Source organism: Pan troglodytes, chromosome 19 (assembly GCF_028858775.2).
Source record: "Pan troglodytes isolate AG18354 chromosome 19, NHGRI_mPanTro3-v2.0_pri, whole genome shotgun sequence".
NCBI classification, from domain to species: Eukaryota; Metazoa; Chordata; class Mammalia; order Primates; family Hominidae; genus Pan; species Pan troglodytes.
Window position 1 is genome coordinate 18,320,108 of NC_072417.2, and position 25,012 is coordinate 18,345,119.

The following is a 25,012-nucleotide window of genomic DNA, read 5'->3' on the forward strand; positions in this document are numbered from 1 at the left end:
GTTCATGCCTGTAAACCCAAGCTTTGGGAGGGCAAGGTGGGCAGATCACTTGAGCCCAGGAGTTTGAGACCAGCCTGGGCAACATGACGAAAACTCATCTCTCCAAAAAAAATGCAAAAATTAGCTGGGCATGATGGTGCATGCCTGTAGTCCCAGCTACTTGGGAGGCTGAGGCAGGAGGATCGTTTAAACCTGGAAGGCTGAGGCTGCAGTGAGCCGAGATTGCGCCATTGCACTCCAGCCTGGGTGACAGAGCCAGACCCTGTCTCTAAAGAAAAAAAAAAGATTATTTAGTTGTTACTGGTATTTTCTGACTTTTTACAAAGTTACCTATTTCTTTTCACTAAAAAGAGAAAAACAAAAAACTACATTTCTGATTGCTTTTATAATTATTAAATATGAAATTTTTAAAAAGATTATTTGCTTATAAGTAACAGAAAACAGCTCATCTTAATACTGACATTCAGCTTACAATGGTTTGACTTCAGATTTTTCGTCTTTACAATGGTACCCATACAATCATTCTGTTTTTCACTTTCAGTACAGTGTTCAATACATTACATGAGATATTCAACACTTTGTTATAAAATAGACTTTGTGTTAGATGATTTTGCCCAACTGTAGGCTTAATGTAAGTCCTCTGAGCACGTCTAAGTTAGGCTGGGATGAATTATGACATTCAGTAGGTTAGATGCATTAAGTGCATTTTTGATTTACCATATTTTCAATGTATGATGGGCTTATTGGGAGCATCTGTATATTAAACAAAATTGTCCTAAAGATAGAAGAATGGGCCAGGCGCGGTGGCTCACGCCTGTAATCCCAGCACTTTGGGAGGCTGAGGCAGGTGGATCACGAGGTCAGGAGATCGAGACCATCCTGGCTAACACGGTGAAACCCTGTCTCTACTAAAAAATACAAAAAAATTAGCCGGGTGTGGTGGCAGGCACCTGTAGTCCCAGCTACTCGGGAGGCTGAGGCAGGAGAATGGTGTGAATCTGGGAGGCGGAGCTTGCAGTGAGCCGAGATTGCACCTCTGCACTCCAGCCTGGGCAACAGAGCGACACTCCATCTCAAAAAAAAAAAAAAGATAGAAGAATGTATTGCTGCATCCAAGGGCAGGAATGCCCTCAGGCCCTCAGAGGGGAACAAGAATCAGAAAATGGGAACCGGGACTCTGTGTTCCATTCTTGTGGTTTACTCTGCTCTGGGTTCCCGTAGTAGAATACAGCCTGCCAGTCTCGGTTTGGTGATCCCTGCCCTAGAAGAAAGTGCAAAGCAGAGAGAAAAAAAGTGAAGTGTAGGGTGGCTTGGCTGAGTGTTCAAGGTAAGTGATGAGAGAGGAGCTGGGAAGATTGTCGAGGACCTTGGGGACTGAGAGGTGCCCGGAGACAGAGTCAAGTCAGAGGGAGGAACTAGGGGCCAGGTCAGATAATTTGGCCTTAGGAACTGAGCCCAGGAAAAATGTGGCTATGCGTGAGTAGTGGAGGTGAAACTGCTGGACAAGGAGGATGGCATTAAGCCTCTGGCTAAGGCCCCTAATTTTCATCCCACAGGGGAACAGAACTTCATCAAGTCACTGATCAACTTTGATAAAGACAATATCTCAGATAAGGTTCTGAAGAAGATTGGGGCCTACTGCGCCCAGCCTGACTTCCAGCCTGATATCATCGGCCGCGTCTCCCTGGCTGCCAAGTCCCTCTGCATGTGGGTGCGGGCCATGGAGGTAAAGGCGTCAGGGCTGGGGCGGGGCGGTAGGGAGGGCAGGCCTGGGGGAGTGCGGATGCACAGACCCAGGTGGAAGGAGGGGATGCCTGGAGGTGAGGGGGTTGGTGGGTTGGTGGGCGACTCCCACAGCCTGACTGTCTCCCCACAGCTGTACGGGCGGCTGTATCGGGTGGTGGAGCCCAAGCGAATCCGAATGAACGCTGCCTTGGCTCAGCTTCGGGAGAAGCAAGCCGCGCTCGCTGAGGCCCAGGAGAAGCTGCGGGAGGTGAGCCGATCGCCTGTCCTTTCCACGGAGGTCCCTCTCCCTGAGTTCTGGATTGCTTCATTAAGCATTTGTTTTCCCCCATCTAATTCTAGCCCCCTTCCCCATGTCCTGTGCCATTCCAGTCCTGTCTCCTTCCCACTCTGTGCCCTGTTTAGACTGGGCTGCCTCTGGCTCAGAAAGCTAAGTCAATTGCAGAGGGTTATAAAGGCTCAGAGGCACTGCGACCCAGGAGCCCTTCCAAAGATTGACTTGGGAGCTGGCAATCTCTGTCACACCCTTCGGAGATGGCGCCTGAGATATTAACTGATGACATCTGCGTGGCAAATTGGTCTTTGCCAGAGGGATGGGTCAAGAGTGTCTGTGTCGCTTCTGTGGACCAAGAACAACGTGAGGGTGTCTGTGCATATGTTGTGTGGGGACGGGCTCTCCCAGAGGCCAAGTGGGTTAGTTACCGTGAGGAGTCTGGGCAACCCAGGCGATCTCCTGCAAGATGCATGCATGAGGCTGGGCGCCACGGCTCATGCCTGTAATCCCAGCACTTTGGGAGGCCGAGGTAGGTGGACCACCTGAGGTCACGAGTTCAAGACTAGCCTGGCCAACATGGTGAAACCCTATCTCTACTAAAAATACAAAAATTAGCCGGGCATGGTGGCAGGCACCTGTAATCCCAGCTACTCAGGAGGCTGAGGCATGAGAATCGCTTGAACCCGGGAGGTTGCAGTGAGCCAAGTTCACACCACTGTAATGCGGCCTGGTGACAGAGTGAGACTGTCTCAGAAAAAAAAAAAAAAAAAAAAAGATGCATGCATAAGTGACTCCTGAACCAGGCAGAATGATGGGCAAGTGCCATTATCAAAAAAATTCAAAATTCTTCCAGTTTATCATTTGATTTTTTAAATGATTGATTTAATAGGTAATACTACTCTGTCCCCAAGGTAATACAGTTACATGGTTTGAAGTGTGAAAGGTACAAAGGAGTATCCAATAAGAAGTTTCCCCTCGCCCACCTTCTGTTCTCTAGTCACCAGCTTTCCTCTCTGAAAGCAGCCGATATTACTGTCACCCAGGCTGGAGTGCAGTGGCGCAATCTCAGCTCACTGCAATCTCCACCTCCTGGGTTCAAGAGATTCTCCTGCCTCAGCCTCCTGAGTAGCTGGGACTACAGGTGCCCGCCACCACGCCCGGCTGATTTTTGTATTTTTAGTAGAGACGGGGTTTTGCCATGTTGGCCAGGCTGGTCTCAAACTCCTGACCTCAGGTGATCTGCCAGCCTCAGCCTCTCAAAGTGCTGGGATTACAGGCATGAGCCACTGCCCCCAGCCTGCACCTTACTATCTTATTTACCTGTGAGTTGAAGATTGTTCCTTATCAGTATGTAAAGAGCCTCTGCTTTCTTTTTACCACTGCATGATATTCCAGTGGGTAGCTACAGGGACACCATCATTTATTTAACTGTTCCCCATTTGAGGGAGACACTGTTTCCAATCTTTGGATCTTTGCTTGCCCTGTAACTTTTTTGGTGCTATCTTCATATAGAAATTTAAAATATTTATATAATTGAAGCTGGCCATACAATTTCAAACTGTTTTACCTAAAACCAACTTTGGAAAACATCCAGGTTCGACCTCCACAGATCAGATGAGGAGCCTGAGGCTAGGGAGATCAAGGGCTCACTGGCTCGTCACCGTCAGAGCTGGGCTAGATCCTGGGTTTCCTGACTTCACGCCTCTCTGCCCACAGCTCATCCCCGTTTTTACCTGCTGTAGGCATCTTTACTGTCAAAAGCTAAGCTGCCCACGAGGCCTCTTCTGTTCAGGGAACTCACCCAGGTTGGGTGAACAGGGCTTCTCTCTGCACCTCTGCACCTGCTCCTCCACGGCTCCGTCCCTGCTACCACCGCCACCTCCCAACCTCTCACAAAACTTTGCTCTTTTACTCTGTCTTTTCCCAAGAGCTAAGAATCACAGGTGTGGCAATCTGTTTGGAAAGGGTTTTCACCTAGATGAATCATATCCTGGGCTAAATAATTAGGAGTGGTTCCTCATATGTGAAAAATGGGACCTTTGGGGTGCACTGCCAACAACATCATTCATCAAACAAGCATTTATAGCGCACCCAGTGTTAGGTATTTTGGTGGAGGGTCCACACCCACACTTGAGAACCCCTAAGTGATAAGAGAAAGCAGACAGGGAACAAACATTTCTCCTTTTTTACGGACAAAGCCTGTGACGTTTATGAGCCAAATGCACCTTAAAAAAAAAAAAAAAAAGCAGCAGTAGCATTTATGTGTTTATTTTTAGAGATGGGGTCTTGCTGTGTTGCCCAGGCTGGTCTTGGTCTTGAATTCCCATCTCAGTCTTACAAGTTGTTGGGATTACAGGTGTGAGCCACGGTGCCCCGAAATGTACCTTCCTTTCCTTCCTTCCCTCCCTCCCTCCCTTCCTTCCTTCCTTCCTTTTCTTTTCTTTTTTTTTTTTTTTGAGACAGGATCTCACTCTGTCGCCCAGACTGGAATGCAGTGGCGCAATCACGACTCACTGCAGCCTTGACTTCCTGGGCTCTGGTGATCCTCCCACCCAAGCCTCCTGAGTAGCTGGGCCTACAGGCACACTCCACTATTCCTGGCTAATTTTTTATATTTTTTGTAGAGACGGGGTTTCACCATGTTGCCCAGTCTGGTCTTGAACTCGTGGGCTCAAGTGATCCTCCTGCCTTGGCCTCCCAAGTTGCTAGGATTACAAGGGTGAGCCACCCCACCTGGCCCAAATATACCCTTTTTGTTTTGTTTTGTTTCGTTTTGTTTTTGAGAGAGAGTCTCGCTCTATCACCCAGGCTGGAGCACGGTGGTGCGATCCCAGCTCGCTGTAACTTCTGCCTCCCAGATTCAAGTGATTCTCCTGCCTCAGCCTCCCGAGTAGCTGGGATTACAGGCGTCGGCCACCACGCCCGGCTAATTTTTGTATTTTTAGTAGAGATGGGGTTTCACCACGTTGGCCAGGCTGGTCTTGAACTTCTTACCTCAAGTGATCTGCCCGTCTCGGCCTCCCAAAGTGCTGGGATTACAGGTGTGAGCCACCGCGCCTGCCCCCAAATGTACCTTTTAATACAACTTCACAACTAGGCACTGTGCTGATACCTGGGCCCTGCCAGGCCAATTAAGTAAGAATCCCTGGCAGAGCCTAAGAATCAGCATTTTAAAAGCTTTCCTGTCAGAACCTACCAGAGATGGGAAAGCTTATGCATGGTACTGAGGCTCAGGTCTGAAAAGAGGCTCAGAGCCCAACTACATTGCAGATCAGAACAAATTTTGAGTAAATAGCTTTAGCCATTACTCACTTGTCAGCTAGTTCTGATATACAACAAGGGTTACAAACCAGTGGCGTAGATAGGGCCCCAGAAGGCTCTGAAATGGGTCAGAACAGAATCTTAATATACTTTAAGGCGACTGTATCCCCAAGTCTGAACATTCCCATTTTTTCCCATTTTGCATTCCAAATTATGTCTTAATCTACTTTAGGGCAACTGTATCCCTAAGGTTGAACATTCAGATTTTTTTCCTATTTTGCATTCCAAATTATGTCTAGTCACATTGTCCAACATAACATATCAGAGGCCATTTAGTTCAATTAAATGACAGCATTAAAACGCTCCAATAATAACAATATACAGAAATTCCACAAATTTGAATATAACCCCTAGGGAGAAATTAAATTTCAAAGATTAAATAAATCCCTTTGCAAACTAAAGTCCAAAGAAATGGAAATTCGACATCAACTAATCTTGCCTTTGTGAGTTAAAAATCTAGACTTCAACCTTCTGAAGTTAAAGTCCCCAAGTCATCCTCCCCAACTTCCTGTTCTGCTCCATCTCAGCTGAGGGGTTATCTCAGTTCATTTGGGCTCCTATAACAAAATACTGGGTAATTTATAAATAACAGAAATTGATATCTTACAGTTCCGAAGGCTGGAAAGTCTAAAATCAAGGTGCAAGTCCATTCAATGTCTGGTAGGGTCAGTTCCTCATGGATGACGCTTATGTGTGTCTTCACATAACAGAAGGGACAAACAAGCTTTCTTGGGCTTCTTTTACTAGGGCACTAATCCCATTCCTGAGGGCCCTACCCCCGTGACCTAATCACCTCCCAGATGCCCCACCTCCCAACACCACTCCACTGGTGATTAAGTTTGAAAATGAATTTGAGTGAGACATGACATTTGGACCGTAGCAGGGTGGGGGTTCTCTGGGTAGATCAGTTTTCTTAACCTGGGCTGTCTCTCCCTGGAAAAGGATGTTGTTCCTCAGGACCTCAGAGGCTGTATTAAGTTCAGAATGAAGTCTCTCATGAGCATTATTTGAGATTAAAATAGAACTCAAGGGTCTTAATAAGGCATACACAACTTGCAGATAAAATTACGTTGCCAAAAAACTGGTTATTACCATTGCCAAAGACCGTAGAAGAAACCCAATAGCATTTGAGGTAATGAGGATACACAGAGAAAATCTTGGTTTTAGCTTTACCTAAATGTCAGTTATCTGGAACCATGACTTGTGCACTTAAATTTAACTAGGAGAAATCTTTAGCAATAGATTAATATAAGAGATACAATCTAACCAATAAGCATTTACTGGATCAGGGGTTATAAATCCACACATATGTATACATTCTTTTCTTAGGGGGTTGATCGTGGTAAAATACATATAAAATATATCATTATAACCATTTTAAAGTGCACCATTCAGGCTGGGCTTGGTGGCTCATGCCTGTGATCCTAGCTCTTTGGGAGGCAGGGGCCGGGGGATTGCTTGAGCCTAGAAGTTCGAGATCAGCCTGGGCAACATAGAGAGACTTTGTGTCCACAAAATATAAAAAAATCAGCCAGACACAGTGGCGCACACCTGTAGTTCCAGCTACTTGGAAGGCTGAGGTGGGAGGATCACTTGAGCCCAGAAGGTTGAGGGTGCAGTGAGCTATGATTATGCCACTGTCCTCCAGCCTGGGCAACAGAGCAAAATCCTGCCTCAAAAAATAAAGATAAAAATAAAGCCAGGTGCGGTGGCTCACGCCTGGAATCCCAGCACTTTGGGAGGCTGAGGTGGGTGGATCACCCGAGGTCAGGAGTTTGAGACCAGCCTGGCCAACATGGTGAAACCCTGTCTCTACTAAAAATACCAAAAAAAAAAAAAAAAAAAAAAAAAAAAAAGCTGGGCGTGGTGGTAGGCACCTGTAATCCTAGCTACTAGGGAGGCTGAGGCAGGAGAATCGCTTGAACCCGGGAGGCGGGGTTTGCAGTGAGCTGAGAAGCTGAGACCGAATGATTGCACTCCAGCCTGAGTGACAAGAGTGAGACTCTGTGTCAAAAAAAAAAAAGCCTAAAATGGATACACCAGGCAACAGCAGTATAGACTACTTGTATATGTATAGAGTACCTCTGGAAGGAGAGTCAAGGAACAGGTAACACTGGCTGCCTCTAAAGAAGGAACCTGGCTGAGTGGGGAACAGGGTTAGGAGGAAGATCTTTCATATCCTCATGCCCTTAGGCCTTTTGAATTTTTGATAGCTATTAAAAAATTCACAAAGTAAAATTTAAAGGAACAAGAAACAGCAGTGTGAAGATGTGCTTATGCCTGTATACGAATTTCTTTTTTTTTCTTTTGTAGGTTTTTTTTTTTTTTTTTGGTAGGGGGGCGTAGAGACAGGGTCTTGCTGTGCTGCTAGGGGTCTCAAACTCCTGGCCTCAAGCAATCCTCCCGCCTCTGCCTCCCAAAGTGCTGGGATTACAGGTGTGAGCCACCATGCCTGGCCTTGTACAAGGATATTTATTACAGCATTGTTAATAGCAGAATGTTGGAAAAACACAAATGTGTATCCGTAGGAGACTTGTTACATAAATCATAGTTCAGTCTCACATAAGAGTATTTTGCAGCTACTAAAAAGAATGAGGCAGCTCACAAGAACTGATTTGGAAACAAGTAAAAAAAATAGTGAAGTACAAACGGTATTATAGCATATAACCACTGATTAAAAATTCATTTATTCTGGCCAGGCCCAGTGGCTCATGCCTGTAATTCCAGCACTTTGGGAGGTTGACGCGGGTGGATGACTGGAGGTCAGGAGTTCGAGACCAGCCTGGCCAACATGTTGAAACACTGTCTCTACTAGAAATACAAAAATTAGCCAGGCATGGTGGTGTACCCCTGTAATCCCAGCTACTCGGAAGGCTGAGGCAGGAGAATCGCTTGAACCCAGGAGGTGGAGGTTGCAGTGAGCCAAGATGGCGCCACTGCACTCCAGCCTGGGCGACAGTGTGAGACTCTGTCTCAAAAAAAAAAAAAAAAATTATTTATTCAAAAAAATATGTGAGTGCTGGGCATTATTTTAGGTCTAAGGATTCAGTGGTGAACAAGTCTCTGACTTCACTGTGCTTATATTTTCTTTATATATAAATGATTCTGTGCATGGACTATTCTAGAAAGCTACACGGGAAACTAGGGCAGGGCCTGGGACCAGGCTCAGGAATGGCAGGAAGACTTCCCCTTAACCGGGTGCGCTTTCGTTCCTTTTGGATTTTGATTTATGTAAATATATTCACTATTCTCCAAAAAAAAAAAAAAAAAAAAAAGATAGTAAAAATTATTTTCTAAGATATGACAAAGATTTTATTAGGTGTAATAATAGTGTTGTGGTCATGCAGAAAAATGTCCTTATTATTATTACTTTTAAAGATATGTTATAAAGTATTTAGGCTTGAGGATTTCATGAGTTTTTAATTTACTTAAAGATATTTTGGCAAAAAACAAGTAGATGAAATATATATAGCAAAATGTTAACTGTGAAATCTAGCTGATGGGTGTTTCTAGGTTTAAGTTTTCATAATAATTTTTAAAAATTTAAAGCTCCAACGAGATTAGCATACTTTAAAAATAGAGGCATACGCATAATTTTTCAGAGATACAGAAGTAACAACCAGCATAAATAAAAAGAAAAGTGGTTAAAAAGTAGTTTGCCATGGTTGGGCGTGGTGGCTCACGCCTGTAACCCCAGCGCTTTGGGAGGCTGAGGCTGGAGGATCACCTGAGGTCAGGAGTTTGAGATCAGCCTCTACTGAAAACACAAAAATTGGCCGGGTGTGGTGGTGCATGCCTGTAATTCCAGCTACTCGGGAGGCTGAGGCAGGAGAATCGCTTGAACCCAGGAGGCAGAGGTTGCGGTGAGGTGAGATTGTGCCATTGCACTCCAGCCTGGGAGACAAGAGCGAGACTCCGTCTCAAAACAAACAAACAAACAAAGTAGTTTGCCTCAGAGGAAGAAGTCTGGCTGTGGGAAAGGTGGTCTAGATGCTACTTTTCCTGTAACCTCTTTTATATCATTTAGGTTTTAACCTCGTGCATGTATGTCTTTCTTTTTTTTTGAGACAAAAAAAAAAAAAAAGAAAAAAGATTGGCCATGCTGGTCTGGAACTCCTGACCTGGTGATCTGCCTGCCTTGGCTTCCCAAAGTGCTGGGATTACAGTGTGAGCCACCGCACCTGGCCCTCCATGTTGTTTTAAAGAATATCTTTTGGAGAGTGATCTCTCCCATTTCCAAGTGCTTGGGCCAGGTAGTGCTTGCTTGCTGTGTGCCTTGCACCGTGCCATAGCCCACATCACCCTTACCTGCAGCCACCTCGGCGAGGCTCCGAAAGGGTGAAACTTACCAGAATTACTCAGTTAAGGCAGAGCTACTTCTACTTTCTAGTAGTGGAACTATTTCCACGATGTGGGCTGCCTTTCCCAGTGAGGTGGCAGCGGGAAAGGGAACATGTATCGTGTAAATGCTATGTGTAATCCCCCACCCCATATTCCTCATGATGAAAAGGACGGTGATACAGTCTGTATCCAGGTACAACTGCTGTTGGGTGGTCAGATATACATACAGGATCACACACACATATACAGGATCACACACACATATACAGGATCACACACATATACAGGATCACACACACATATACAGGATCACACACACATATACAGGATCACACACACATATACAGGATCACACACACATACAGGATCACACACACGTATACGGGATCACACACACGTATACGGGATCACACACGTATACGGGATCACACACACATATACGGGATCACACACACATATACGGGATCACACATACAGGATCACACACACATATGCAGGATCACACACACATATACAGGATCACACACACATATACAGGATCACACACACATATACAGGATCTTGGGACAAGGCTCTATCAGTTCTCTCCTTCAGATTTCAGTGAATATATATATATATTCATTCCAACCTCCACAGAGTCCACAGGTGGCAATGACTTGAGAGGGGTTTCTCTAGTATACACAGCTCTGCCCAGGCCTCCATCTCTAGTGTGGGACCTTGCACTTGGTCCTTTGTCTTTTTATTTTTATTCTTATTTTCTACTTTTTGAATAGAGGCGGGGTCTCACCATGTCACCAGGCTGGTCTCAAGCTCCTGGCCTCAAGTGATCCTTCTGCCTTGGCTTGCCAAAGTATTGGGATTACAGGCATGAGCCACCACGCCCAGCCAGCTCTTTGTCTCGAATGGACTCTCCCTCTAACAGCTCTTGGGTTCATTTCTTTCTTTTTCTTCCTCTTTCAAGGTTCCACCTTAGGTATGGCCTCTGGCATGGAGTGGCAGTCATTTATGTGCTGTCTGGCCTTCACTTGCCGCCATCTTGTGTGGCTTATTATGCTTCAAGAGGTCTCCGTCCCCTACCCAGCTACCCTGAAACTACCAAGTAGTTTCTGGGCTCTAGGAAAGGGTGGTGGAAGGAAGGGGAAGAAAATTCACCTCATCTCACATATTTTATCTCATTTACTCTTCACGATAACCCTATAGGGTAGGTATTCTTTTACAACATGAGGAAACTAGGCTCAAAGAGATTAATTTAACAAAGCTACAAAATGGCAGCTACAAAATGGCAGAGTCATGATGTGAACAAGAACAATCTGGCTGCGAGCCCTGTGTTTGATGCACTATACTCGAATCTCTCCCAGGTAGCTGAGAAACTGGAGATGCTAAAGAAACAGTATGACGAGAAGCTGGCACAGAAGGAGGAGCTTCGCAAGAAGTCTGAAGAGATGGAGCTGAAGCTGGAGCGAGCTGGGATGCTCGTGTCAGGGTTGGCTGGCGAGAAGGCCAGATGGGAGGAGACAGTCCAGGTGAGATCAGCTGTACTACCTGGTGTCCTTTCACTCTGCTCGCCACTTCCGAGAGACCCATCCCTTTTAGCTTGAGGAGCAGTCAGGGAAAACAGGGACACCTGGGTATAGAGAACTCTAAGAACTGAGGCGTGGGAGCTCTTCCCCTCCCCCTGCACACCTTTGGTGAGAGCAATGGAAGGAAAGGCTTTTTGCATCATTAGGGATCTGCTTCAGTGTTTGGGCAGGGCTGGGAAGCACACACAAGGACTCTTGATGTAGCCCAACAACCAGACAGAAAACAGACACGGCACATCTTGCTTCTGCCCCTCAGTGAGCTCCTCGCTTCACAGAAAGGTTAGGCCTTATCACCAGAATGTAAACATTGCCATTAGAGATAGAGAACTCGAAAGTAATTAGAACCAGGCTAGAGTTGTCAGGACACACAGGTTTAGGGGAGGGAAAGATCCTCTTTGAACCTGACAGTGTCCAGAAGAGGGTGCCTTCAAAAGCATTCCAAGTGTCTCCCAGAGTGCTGGGGCCCAGGCAGGCTTACACTCCCTCCTGTCCGCCAGGGCCTGGAGGACGACCTGGGCTACCTGGTGGGGGACTGTCTCCTGGCAGCTGCCTTCCTGTCCTACATGGGACCCTTCCTGACCAACTACCGGGATGAGATTGTCAACCAAATCTGGATCGGGAAGGTGAGATGGGACTCAGGCATGACAAGTAGGCTCCGAGACCAGGGCTGGGGGCAGGACCTTTGGGAATATTAAGAGATACCGTGAAGGCGCAGGGGCTGCTGGGCTCAGCTCTTCAAGTTAAAGCGTGGGGCTTTTCTCTCCCCAGATCTGGGAGCTTCAGGTTCCTTGCTCCCCTTCTTTCGCCATTGATAACTTCCTGTGCAATCCTACCAAAGTCCGGGACTGGAACATCCAAGGGTTGCCCTCAGACGCCTTCTCCACTGAGAATGGCATCATCGTCACCCGAGGCAACAAGTAAGGGTGCTGCTGGGCGTGGGGGCGGTACGGGAGCATGGGAGAGAGGGCCTCACCTCTGACCTGTACTCCCCTTCCAGGTGGGCACTGATGATCGACCCTCAGGCCCAGGCCCTGAAATGGATTAAGAACATGGAAGGAGGCCAGGTGTGAGGCTGGGGGGTCAGATTAGTCCCCCTATTCCTGAGGCCCCACCTCTCCCGCAGTGTTCCTTCACCTTCCCCCTTGCTCTCTAGGGCCTGAAGATCATCGACCTGCAGATGAGCGATTACCTGCGAATCCTAGAAAACGCCATTCAGTTTGGATACCCGGTGCTACTTCAGAACGTGCAGGAATATCTGGACCCCACACTGAACCCCATGCTCAACAAATCTGTAGCCCGAATCGGTCAGGACAAGTCCCCAAGACCAGCCAAGTGGGATGCTAGGGAGGGAAGGGCTGGCTCTCTGACTGTGTCCTCTTCTTACCTGTCCCTCCATTCAGACAGCCCTGGCCTGGGGCCTTAGGACAGGCTAAGTCACTGCCCCTGGATGCCGGTGGGGGATGGGTTAGCTGGTACCCATCACATGGAGTCCTTGCCCCTGACCCTTCCGTGGATGCAGGTGGTCGGCTGTTGATGCGCATTGGCGATAAGGAGGTGGAATATAATACCAATTTCCGTTTCTACATCACCACCAAGCTCTCCAACCCCCACTACAGCCCAGAGACCTCAGCCAAGACCACCATCGTCAACTTTGCTGTTAAAGAACAGGTGGGTACAGGCTGAGGTCCAGACTGAGCTAGGGTGAAGCAGGAAGAGTTTGGAAGGATTGAGAAAAGGGATAAGCTTGTGTTGGGCAGCTGAGGATGAGGGGTCTTTCGAGGTGGAAAGAGATGAGGAAGGTGAAGGTCAAAGGGGTGACAGCCCCTCACTGTGAGTCCTGATGCCCCCAGGGCCTGGAGGCCCAGCTGCTGGGCATTGTGGTGCGGAAGGAGCGGCCTGAGCTGGAGGAGCAGAAGGACTCACTGGTCATCAACATCGCGGCTGGTAAAAGGAAGCTCAAGGAGCTGGAGGATGAGATCCTGCGGTGAGGCCCTGCCTTCCCCTCCCACTGCCCCACGGGTCTACTCCCAGCCAGCCTCCACCCAGTCTACCCCAGGCACAACAGCATCCCAGGGAGCCTGGTCCCGCTAACCCCTTGCTCCATGTGCCTCTGGGCCTCCCCCTAGGCTGCTGAATGAGGCCACCGGCTCCCTGCTGGATGATGTGCAGCTGGTGAACACGCTGCATACCTCCAAGATCACAGCCACAGAGGTGACTGAGCAGCTGGAGACCAGTGAGACCACAGAGATCAACATTGACTTGGCGCGGGAGGTAAGCTCCCGGCCCTCCAGTCCTGCCTCCCGCCAGCCATCCAAGATGCAACTCCATCATGACGGCTCGAGACCCCTCCTTCCCTGAGCCCCTGCTCCCTGCCACGTCCCTCAGTGGCCCTGACTCCACCCATCCCCGCCGGCAGGCTTACCGCCCGTGCGCCCAGCGGGCATCAATCCTGTTCTTCGTGCTCAATGATATGGGCTGCATCGACCCCATGTACCAGTTCTCACTGGATGCCTACATCAGCCTCTTTATTCTCAGCATTGACAAAAGCCACCGCAGCAATAAGCTGGAGGACCGCATTGACTACCTGAATGACTACCACACCTACGCTGTCTACAGGTCTGAGGGTGCCCCCAACATGCCCCAGCCCGGAGGCCGAGTGGCTGTGGTTCTTCTGGCCACTGCACCTTCGTGCTTTCCCGCACCGCGGCTCTCAGCCTGCCGCTGTCCTTGGCATATGTCCTCCTGGTAGCTCCTCACTCTCATGGCTTAACCATCACCTGTGGGCTGATGATTCCCCGTCTTGTGTCTGTAGCCCTCCCTTGAGCACTGGACTTGTCTACACAACTGTTGGAGATACCAGCACTGCCCAGACGTTAACTGGCAGGAAGCGCACTGGCAATCTTGTGAAAATACCGGTTGGGATTCGGCAGGTCTGGGGTGGGGCCTGGGTTCTGCAACTCCAACAAGCTCCCAGGGGGTGCCACTGCTCCTGGTCTGTGGATCACATTTGAGCAGCAAGGAACTGGACTTCTCTACCCTGACATCCCAAAGACTCTTCAAGCTCAACTCACTTCAGATCAAACTCATTCTCTTCCCTCTTCCTTCAGGGTCCTCATCCTTGGATGGCACCAACACCCACGACCCAGTCACCCAAGCCAGAAATTGGGAGTTATCCTTTATTTTTTATAATTTTTATTTGTACAGAAAGGGTCTCCCTATGTTGCCCTGGCTTGTCTCAAACTCCTGAGCTCAAGGGATCCTCCTGCCATGGTCTCCCACAGTGTTGGGATTACAGGCATGAGCCACCACGCCTGGCAAAAACTGGGAATTATCCTTGACTCTTCCCTTTCAAAGCAGTCACCAGGTTTTGTTCATGAATATTTCTGCAACTGTTCCCTCCCCATCTTCCCACTGCTTGGCTGTACTTTAGTTCTGGCCCTGGTGATCCTTTTTTCTGAGTTGCACAATGGTCTCCTAGAGGTCTTTCTGCCTCTACCCACTGTCTCTCTCAACCCACCCTCCTGTATTGCCCACCTGAGCAAATCTGCCCATGCCGCTTCCCGGGTCTGACTGCCAGTGGTTGGTTGCTTGGCCCCTGTGGCCCACAAAAGCCCTCAGGACCTGGCCTTCTCCTGCCTCAGCCTCACCTTTCCCACCTTGCACTGGGGGCCTGAGCGTCCCTGACTGCCCTGCATGCTGTGCCCTTCTCATGCTTTTGCTCATGCTGTGATCTCTCTGCCTCTCCCATGTCACCTGAAAACTCTACTGCAGCTTGGGGCAGCTCCTCGGAAACTTTCCGAGTCCAGCAGGCAGGGACATCATAACTGATGGCCTCTCTGTCCTCTCTGAGACTGTGGCTTATTCATCTTTGTGTCTTCAGGACCTAGCAGAGTGCCTGGCAAGACAGTAGGGGAATAATGAATGTTTTGTTTTTTAATGGAACTGAATGACTAATTATGAGTGAATGGCTGGGCACGTTGGCTCACACCTGTAATCCCAGCACTTTGGGAAGCTGAGACGGGTGGATCACCTGAAGTCAGGAGTTCAAGACCAGACTGCCAACATGGTGAAACCCCATCTCTACTAAAAATACAAAAATTAGCCGGGCGTGGTGATGGGCTCCTGTAATCCCAGCTGCTTGGGAGCCTGACGCAGGAGAATCGCTTGAACCTGGGAGGTGGAGGTTGCAGTGCGTCGAGATCGTACCATGGTACTCCAACCTAGGCGACAAGAGCGAAACTCTGTCTCAAAAAGTAATAATAATAATAAGTGGACTCTGGGAAATTCTTGTGTCTAGGCCCCTGAGTCCTCGGCTGTTTCCAGGAGGTTAGGATTAGAGGCTGGTGAGGTTCTCTGTGTGAAGCTGTGTGATAGTAGTATCATAGCATTCGCATGGAGCATCAGCCCCCATTCCATGCTGCCCCTCCCTCTTCCCTGTCCCTTTCTCCCAGGTACACCTGCCGTACCCTTTTCGAACGCCACAAACTACTATTCAGTTTTCATATGTGTGCCAAAATCTTGGAGACTTCTGGCAAGCTCAACATGGATGAATACAACTTCTTTCTACGTGGGGGTGTGGTGAGTTGGGCAGAGAGCACATCCCAGGATGGGATGGTCAAGGTTGGGGATGAGGGCAAGTGTGACAAGGACTCCAGACCCAGAGGGTCAGGCCCACAGCATCAGTGAGTGAGCTGAGAAAATCCAGGCCAGCATCAGGTGCATGGTGAGCTCCCTGGGGCTGCGGAGGTGACTTGCCACGCACCCCCTTGCACTCAGCGCAGGCTGGGCTTTGTGGCATGTCTCACCTGTGACCCACAGACTGGCCTGATCTTGCCGCTTTTTTACTGCCTTTCAAGGCACTCCTTCCCCAGCCTGAGTTCCACGGTCGCCCTCACAGTCTCTCCCTCACAGGCTCCTCAACCCCCGCTTTCCTCCTCTCTCTGTCGCATCTACCGCTCTGACTAGATCCAGCTCCTCTTCCCCTCTGTCCCTGCGCGGCCCGTGCACTGAGCATGGCCGGAGAAGAACACATCCACACCGACTGGACGCACTTTAAGTCCATGATCGTGAACCTCAAGGAGGCCCCTAAGGCTTCCAGACAACCATGCTGCACTCTCCCGCCCTCCTAGACATTTTCTTGACTTTTCCCACCTTCACTTCCTGCCTCCCACCCCAAACTCTCAACACAGCAACCAGAGAGGTCCCACTCTGTCACTCACTGCGGCTGGACTGCAGTGGCAGTGATCTTGGCTTACCGCAGCCTCGACCTCCCGGGCTCAAGCCATCCTCGCATCTTAGCCTCTGGAGTAGCTGGGACTACAGGCCTGCGCCACCACGCCCGGCTAATTTTTGTATTTTTTGTAGAGGCGGGGTCCCACCATGTTGCCCAGGCTGGTCTCGAACTCCTGGGCTCAAGTGATCCTCCCACCTCAGCCTCCCAAAGTGCTGGGATTATAGGTGTGAGCCACTGTGCCCGGCCTGAGAGGTCCTTTTAAAGTGGATGCCATTGTGACGGGCTCCCCATGGCTGGCGCCACCTCCCACCACACAGCCCCCACTCCACTCCAGCCACGCAGGCCTCATTGCCCTCCCCAAACCCCCTGGCACGTCTCGCCTCAGGGCCTTTGCGTGGCCATGCCTTCTGCTGGAAGCCTACTCCCCGGCATGTGCACCTGGCCATCTCTCACCTCCTTCAAACCTCACCTCAATGCGACCTTGATCTTCTTATTTAATACTTCAAACTACCCCTCAACACTCCCAGTCTCCCTTACCCTCCTCAGAGTATCCTATTTTTCCTTGGCACTGCCGTCTTTGCTATACTAGATAATTTACTTATTTGTTATGTTTTTGGTTCATAATCTGCCCATGAATTCACAATCCCATGTTAGAAAATAAAATCCCCAAGGGCAGATATATTTGTCCATTTTGCTCAGTAATGCATCCCAATGATTAAAATGCATAGTTGGCAAACAATAAATATTTGTTAAGAAGAATGAATAAGCAAGTGAGTGAATGAATGAGTAAATAGTTTGTGCTTCTGTGAAGGTGAGGCTACCAACCAGTCATTAGGTTGGAGACATTATTACCAGGCAACCAGCAGAGGGCGCCAGCTTCCTAAATTTGAACTGTGAGGGCTAAGGGCAGGGTCTGAGTCCTAGACCCCCACGTTTATTCCCCAGGATCCCTGTATTCATCTCTTCACTCTCATACAAAACCCATTTTGGGCTGGGCGCGGTGGCTGACACCTGTAATCCCAGTACTTTGGGAGGCCGAGGAGGATGATCACCTGAGATCAGGAGTTCGAGACCAGCCTGGCCAACATGGTGAAACCCCGCGTCTACTAAAAATCAGTAATTAGCCAGGTGTGGTGGCGAGCACCTGTAATCTCAGCTACTCAGGAGGCTGAGGCAGGAGAATCGCTTGAACCTGGGGGTCAGAGGTTGCAGTGAGCCGAGATTGTGCCATCGCACTCTGGCCTAGGTGACAAGAATAAGACTCCATCTCAAAAAAAAAAAAAAAATTCCATTTGGCTTTCCCACCGAGAGAGAGAAAAATACAGAGTGAGAGAGAGAGAAAGAGAAAGAGAGAGAGAGAGAGAGAGGAGAAAAAGATCACTCTTCTTTTGAAGTATTCCCAAGTCAATCCCTTTCTTCGTCCCCTTCTCCCACCAGGTCTTGGATCGGGAGGGCCAAATGGACAATCCATGTAGTAGCTGGCTTGCAGATGCCTACTGGGATAACATCACAGAGCTAGACAAACTGACCAACTTCCACGGACTCATGAACTCCTTTGAGCAGTACCCTCGTGACTGGCACCTGTGGTATACCAATGCTGCCCCGGAGAAGGCGATGCTACCAGGTACCAGGCGTCTGTGCCCCACTCTCACTTTTCTCCTTCCCTCCATTCAGCCACATGCCGGCCCTTCCCATTGTCCTCCATCCCCTCTCCCAGCTGGTGCCCGCCTCCTGGCCCGGAGCACATTCCCGGCAGGTGCCCCTTTGTCTGGATTCCCCGCTCTTCCAGACTCACTCCCTCTCCCTGCAATGACTCACCTCATCCCCAGGTGAGTGGGAAAATGCCTGCAATGAAATGCAACGGATGCTGATCGTTCGCTCCCTGCGCCAGGACCGCGTGGCCTTCTGCGTGACCTCCTTCATCGTCACCAACCTTGGCTCCCGCTTCATCGAGCCGCCTGTGCTGAATATGAAGTCGGTCGGTGGCTCGGCTTCCTTGTCCCCACGGCCCATGGGTCTTTCCTGCCTCCCTCGCTCTGTTTCACTCTCCTTCATCTCTCTCTCCCACTTTGGTCATGTGGCCTTCTGCCTGATGCTATACCTGTGCTTCTGGCAGGTGCTGGAGGATTCAACCCCACGATCCCCACTCGTGTTCATCCTGTCCCCTGGTGTGGACCCCACCAGTGCCCTGCTGCAGCTGGCAGAGCACATGGGCATGGCCCAGCGCTTCCACGCCCTGTCCCTGGGCCAGGGCCAGGCCCCCATCGCTGCTCGGCTCCTCCGAGAGGGTGTGACTCAGGGTTGGTGTCCATCCTTTCTTCCACCCCCATCTTCAGCCCAGTCCTTGTCCCTAGAACCTCCAACCTCAATTACACTACTGTCCCTGTACCTCCCACTTCTACAGAGGGCCCCAGAAGTGGCAGATCTGAGTGTTAGGCTCCCCCCAGCACCCCCACCCCAACACCAGGTGGAAAGCATGAGGACAGGCAGGGCTTAGGAAATGATTCCCACTGACCCTGGCATCTCCTTGCAGGACATTGGGTGTTCCTGGCAAACTGCCACCTGTCACTGTCTTGGATGCCTAATCTGGACAAGCTGGTGGAGCAGCTGCAGATGGAGGATCCTCATCCATCCTTCCGCCTCTGGCTCAGCTCCATCCCCCACCCAGACTTCCCTATCTCAATCTTGCAGGTCAGCATCAAGATGACCACAGAGCCACCAAAGGTATGTGGCCATAGAGAGCCAGCATCATGAGGGCCATCTGGTCCACCTTACCTCCTGCTAGCACCAGAGAGAGGGCTTAACCAACAACAACATGATTTGATTGTCCTCAAAAAATTCCACCTCATTCCTCTCCTGTTTGTGCCAAACTCCTAGAACACAATAATAACAGCTAACATTTCTTGAGTGACTATCATGTGCCAGGCACTGTTCTAAGTTCTTTACATTTATTAACTCGTTTAATATGGGTGTGTGCACACACACACCCTATAAGGTGAATACTGTTATCCCCATTTTAAAGATAGGAAATGAGATACAGAAAGAGTAAATAAGTATTCCAGAGCCAGAGTTTGGGTAGTTGGGTCCCCAAATTCATTCTTTTATACCTCAGAACCTTCCTGCCTCCCATCATTTCCTTACATCCTCTTCCGAATGTCACACTTCCTGCCTCTTTGCCTTTCCTTTCCTCCGACTCTACTGAAATTTTTATCTCCAATATCACAAGCTCATCACCAAATGCAATCATCACCACCCTCTAAAATCTGCCGTGTCACTGCGCTTCACCCACTCACTCCTGCTTAAACTATTTTAGTAGCTTTTCATTGCGCTTAGTTGAGATCAAAATCCTTTTTGCCCACCCTGTGAAAAGCACATGGACCAGTATGTATCATCCTCAACAGATAAGAGCCGTTTGAATCACGCATGGGTGCCTTTCATCATTATTAATCCTCCTTGGCCACTTGGGGCAGCTGTCACAGTCGACTGTCCCTTTCCCTGGCTCCCTGACACATCACTCCTGCTTTCCCCCCGTCTTTTGACATATCATTTATTACTTCGGTGTTTCTTTTTCCTCTGCCTGTGGCCAGATTGCAATACTTACTCCTTAACCTAAGGACTAAGAGGGGAGGGCCAAAGAGGGGAGGGACCCTCGGTCCTGGCCCAGCGTTTCTCATTCTACTTTCTCCTTTCACAAGTTGTTGGAGAAATTGTCCTTTTCATGATTTCAACTCTAATCCCATCTCTGGCATCAGCCCCAAAGTCAGTTCCAGCTCTGAATTGCCATCAGATTACAAAGCACTTCTTGGCACACCAGCACCATAATAGCAACTCGTTTCACACTTTTTTGTCCCAACCCCCAAGACTCAGAATGTGATTACGTTTAGAGGCAGGATATTTTTTTAGAAAGCGTCTTGGCCAGGCATGGTGGCTCAGGCCGGGTGTGATGGCTCACACCTGTAATCCTAGCATTTGGGGAGGCTGAAGCAGGTGGATCACCTGAGCTCAGGAAGGTTAGATATGGAGTTCAGGTATGATAACCCTGGCTAGAGGTGGAGGTTGCAGGGAGCCGAGATTGCGCTGTTACACTGCAGCCTGGACTCCGCCTCCCAGGTTCAAGCAGTTCTCCTACCTCAGCCACCTGAGTAGCTGGGACTACAGGTGTGCGCCACTATGCCCTGCTAATTTTTGCATTTTTAGTAGAGACAGGGTTTCACCATGGTGGCCAGGCTGGTCTCGAACTCCTGACCTCAGGTGATCCACCCACCTTGGCTTCCCAAAGTGCTGGGATTACAGGGATTACAGGTGTGAGCCACCGCGCCCAGCCTGAGTTTTACTTCAAATAAGAAAGTCCCTGTATTCACAGCCCCCAGTTGCCAGTTTGGGGTATAGTCCTGGAGTATATTCCTGGGTCACTTCCTGCTATCCAGTCTTTTAAAAAAGCTAGATATTAAGTAGGTACAAAAGAAGATTTATAAAATATATGCAAGTTATAAAGGATCATGATTCCTTGAATATCTGTGTGCCCATCATCTTTTTTTTTTTTTTGAGATGGAGCCTCGCTCTGTCGCCCAGGCTGGAGCGCAGTGGCGCCATCTCGGCTCACTGAAACATCCGCCTCCCAGATTCAAGCGATTCTCCTGCCTCAGCCTCCGAGTAGCTGGGATTACAGGTGCCCGCCACCACACCTGGCTAATTTTTGTATTTTTAGTAGAGATGGAGTTTCACCATGTTGGCCAGGCTGGTCTTGAACTCCTGACCTCAGGCGATCTGCCTACTCTCGGCCTCCCAAAGTGCTGGGATTACAGGCATGAGTCACCGCACCCGGCCCATCATCCTTTTAAGAAAGAAAAATCCCAGCATTTTCTTTGAAGTCCCAGTGTGCCTCTTCCCAATCTCATCACTTTCCCTCCCCACTCAGAGGAAACTACTCTTCTGAATCTTGTATTTGTCATTTTCTTTATAATGTTTTTCTTTTCCTCTGGAGTTAGGGATTCTTTTTCATTGTAATGCAAAAGTTTGTATTGCTAATGCAACCATTGCTATATATGTTTCTCTGCAACTTGCTTTTTTCATTCAACATTATGTGCTTGACATTCATTCATGATCTTCGCGTTTTGTAGTTCTTCATATATTCCAGATCCTAATCCTTTGTCAGTTATGTGTTTTGTGGTTTGTCTCTTCTCTTTCATGCTGTTTTTTGGTGAAGAGAAATTCTTAATTTTTATGAGGTTGAATTTAGCTATCTTTCCTTTTTTAAATGGTTTGTGCTCCTTTGTCTTGTTCAAGAAATCCTTGCTTACTTTAAGATTGTAAAAGTACTCTCCTATACTTGCCTTCCAAAAAATTTATAATTTGACTTTCACATTTAAGTTTTTAATCACTTGGAATTCATTTTTGTGACTGTGGTATGAGGTAGAGGTCCAATTTTCTCTGGTTTTGTTTTGCTTTTTTTGAGACAGAGTCTTGCTCTGTCACCCAGGCTAGAGTGCAGTGGCGTGATCTCGGTTCACTGCAACCTCTGCCTCCCGGGTTCAAGCGATTCTCCTGCCTCAGTCTCCTGAGTATCTGAGATTACAGGCACCTGCCACCCTACCCAGCTAATTTTGTTATTTTTTGTAGAGACGGGGTTTCACCATGTTGACCAGGCTGGTCTCGAACTTCTGACCTCAGGTGATCCACCCGCCTCAGCCTTCCAAACTGTTGGGATTACAGGCATCAGCCACTGCGCCCAGCCAATTTTATTTTTTTCTACATGGATAACCAATTCTCCCAGTACCACTTCTCAAATACTGCGAAAGTACTTTTCTGATCTGTAGTGCCTGCTCAGCCTTCAATCATGTTTCCATATATGTATGGGTTTCAGGGTCCTTTATTCTGTTCATTGGTCAAATTATTTTATCCTGGAATCAATACTTTAGTCTTTGTTTGTTTGTTTGTTTGTTTGGGATGGAGTCTCACTCTGTGGCCCAGACTGGAGTGCACTGGCACCATCTTGGCTCACTGCAACCTCTGCCTCCCAGGCTCTAGCAATCCTTCCACCTGCACCTCACAGGTGTGTGCCACCACTCTGGCTAATTTTTGTGTTTTTTTGTAGAGACTGGATTTCACCATGTTGGCCAGGCTGGTCTTGGACTCCTGGACTTAAGCTGTCCTCCCACTTCAGCCTCCCAAACTGCTGGGATTACAGGTGTAACCCACAGTGCCATGCTGATATACTTTAGTCTTAATTACCATATAGCTTTATAATAATTCTTGATGGCTGGTAAGGCACATCCTCTTACCTTATTCTTCTTCAGGCTATTCTTGACCTTTTATTCTTCAATATAAATTTTAGAATTTGTTTGTTCTATTAAAAAAATTCTATTCATCAGTTTGGGGAAAATTGACATCCTTAGAACAATGAAACTCCTAATCTTTAAGTATATTTCTCCATTTATTCATTTTTTCCTCTTTTTTTAGAGAGAGAGGGTCTTGCTCTATAGCCCAGGTGGAGTGCAGTGGTACAATCATAGCACAATGGGATTGCGGGTGGCATGAGCCACTGTTCCCAGCCTCCATTTATTATTTATTTTAATAAAATTCTGTAATGTTCTTTTTTTATTTTTTATTTTTTAAATAGAGACAGAGTCTTGTTACGTTGCCTGGGTTGGTCTCAAACTCCTAGGCTCAAGTGATCCTCCCATCTTGGCCTCCCAAAGTGCTGAGATTACAGGTGTGAGCCACTATGCCTGGCCTAAAATTCTGTAATTTTCTCCATAAATAATCATACATTTTAATTGGATTTATTTCTTGGTACTTGACATATCTTGATGTCATAAGTGGCATTTTTTAAAAAGTCATGTTATTTTTGTTACTGCTATCCAGTATTCCTCAAGTTTCTCACTATTCCATTCTGTCAGTCATAGGTAAGTCTTTTTAAAATGCTGTTTGAACAGATTGCTGTCCTACTCAAGATAGAGACTGGCTCCATGATGCCCGGTGAATCAAGTCCAAATGGCTCAAACATCAATTATTTTTTTATTTTTATTTTTTTTTGAGACAGAGTCTTGCTCTGTCACCCAGGCTAGAGTGCAGTGGCGCTCTGCAACCTCCTCCTCCTGGGTTCAAGCGATTCTTCTGCCTCAGCCTCCCGAGTAGCTGGGACTACAGGCGCGTGTCACCACGCCTGGCTAATTTTTGTATTTTTAGTAGAGAGGGGTTTCACCATATTGGCCAGGCTGGTCTCAAACTCCTGACCTCCTGATCTGCCCACCTCGGCCTCCCAAAGTGCTGGGATTACAGGCGTGAGCCAGCGCGCCTGGCCACACATCCATTACTCTTATTGCATCTCCATCCATCCACGGCCCTCCTCTTCCCACCTGAGCACTTGCACTTGACTTCAGCCAGGCTCACCCTGTCACTTTATTCTGTCCTCGGTGCCTTTATTCAATTCCTTCCATCTCCAGGAAAGTAAGACTCTCCTCTCAAGCCTAGTCATATCCTTCCCATTTGGAAGGCTTAGTTCAAATCCCAGCTTGCTCATGGAGACTAATAATGCCAATCACATAGACTGTTCTTCCTTGATGATATATTATGGCCTTTTTAATCTACACTAACCTTTGCACGCAATTCCGTACATTTTTGTTAGTTGCATGTGTATGTACTTATCTTTGTTTATTTTTCTGGCACCCCAAATTGTGCTGGCCTACCTACCACTGAGAACATCAGGGCTGAGAGGATCAAAAGTGGTGGGATGGCTGGGTGCGGTGGCTCACACCTGTAATCCCAGCACTTAGGGAGGCTGAGGCGGGTGGATTGCTTGAGGTCACGAGTTTGAGACCAGCCTGGCCAACATAGTGAAACCCTGTCTCTACTAAAAATACAAAAAATTAGCTGGGCATGGTGGTGGGCGCCTGTAATCACAGCTACTTGGGAGGCTGGGGCAGGAGAATCGCTTGAATCCAGGAGGCAGAGGTTGCAGTGAGCTGAGATCACACCATTGCACTCCAGCCTGGGCAACAACAGCGAAACTCCGTCTCAAAAAAAAAAAAAAAAAAAAAAAGTGGTGGGACAAGAAGGCAGGGCTGCCGCAAGCCCATACAATGCCTATCTGTGAATTACAGAAAGGCACTCAGCCTTGTAGAAGAATGCAGATCTTGGCATGTAGATCAATGGCTACATTTCAGCCTCCACTCACCCTTTCAGCCAGTGCCTTTGTGCAATGAAGAACCTCCACAACTGTACATGGCGGTGCTAGTGGCAGGTCTGAGTGTGATGCATGTCACCCCATCTTTGTATTTCATTGTCCCCAGGGCCTAAAGGCCAACATGACACGTCTTTACCAACTGACGTCAGAACCACAGTTTTCCCGCTGCTCCAAACCTGCCAAATATAAGAAGCTGCTGTTTTCACTCTGTTTCTTCCACTCTGTGTTACTTGAACGCAAAAAGTTCCTGCAGCTTGGCTGGAACATCATCTATGGCTTCAATGACTCCGACTTTGAGGTTTGTATTAGCCAGGGGTCCTCATCCCAGCCCTCTC

General features: G+C 48.3%; 1 protein-coding gene across 5 annotated transcripts in view; it reads left to right on the top strand.

The window, feature by feature from the left end:
• DNAH2 (dynein axonemal heavy chain 2) overlaps positions 1-25,012 on the top strand; it is a 117,382-nt gene that overhangs the window by 89,157 nt on the left and 3,213 nt on the right. For all 5 annotated transcript variants that reach the window (XM_009431756.5, XM_016931474.4, XM_016931475.4 and 2 more), the window contains 17 exons: positions 1,557-1,726; positions 1,877-1,993; positions 11,038-11,202; positions 11,757-11,882; positions 12,028-12,176; positions 12,257-12,323; positions 12,413-12,563; positions 12,779-12,927; positions 13,110-13,243; positions 13,386-13,530; positions 13,676-13,875; positions 15,711-15,837; positions 17,930-18,116; positions 18,322-18,470; positions 18,609-18,792; positions 19,026-19,216; positions 24,784-24,975. In XM_009431756.5, the coding sequence (XP_009430031.1) occupies positions 1,557-1,726; positions 1,877-1,993; positions 11,038-11,202; positions 11,757-11,882; positions 12,028-12,176; positions 12,257-12,323; positions 12,413-12,563; positions 12,779-12,927; positions 13,110-13,243; positions 13,386-13,530; positions 13,676-13,875; positions 15,711-15,837; positions 17,930-18,116; positions 18,322-18,470; positions 18,609-18,792; positions 19,026-19,216; positions 24,784-24,975 (2,603 nt within the window). The remainder of the gene's footprint in view (positions 1-1,556; positions 1,727-1,876; positions 1,994-11,037; positions 11,203-11,756; positions 11,883-12,027; positions 12,177-12,256; positions 12,324-12,412; positions 12,564-12,778; positions 12,928-13,109; positions 13,244-13,385; positions 13,531-13,675; positions 13,876-15,710; positions 15,838-17,929; positions 18,117-18,321; positions 18,471-18,608; positions 18,793-19,025; positions 19,217-24,783; positions 24,976-25,012) is intronic.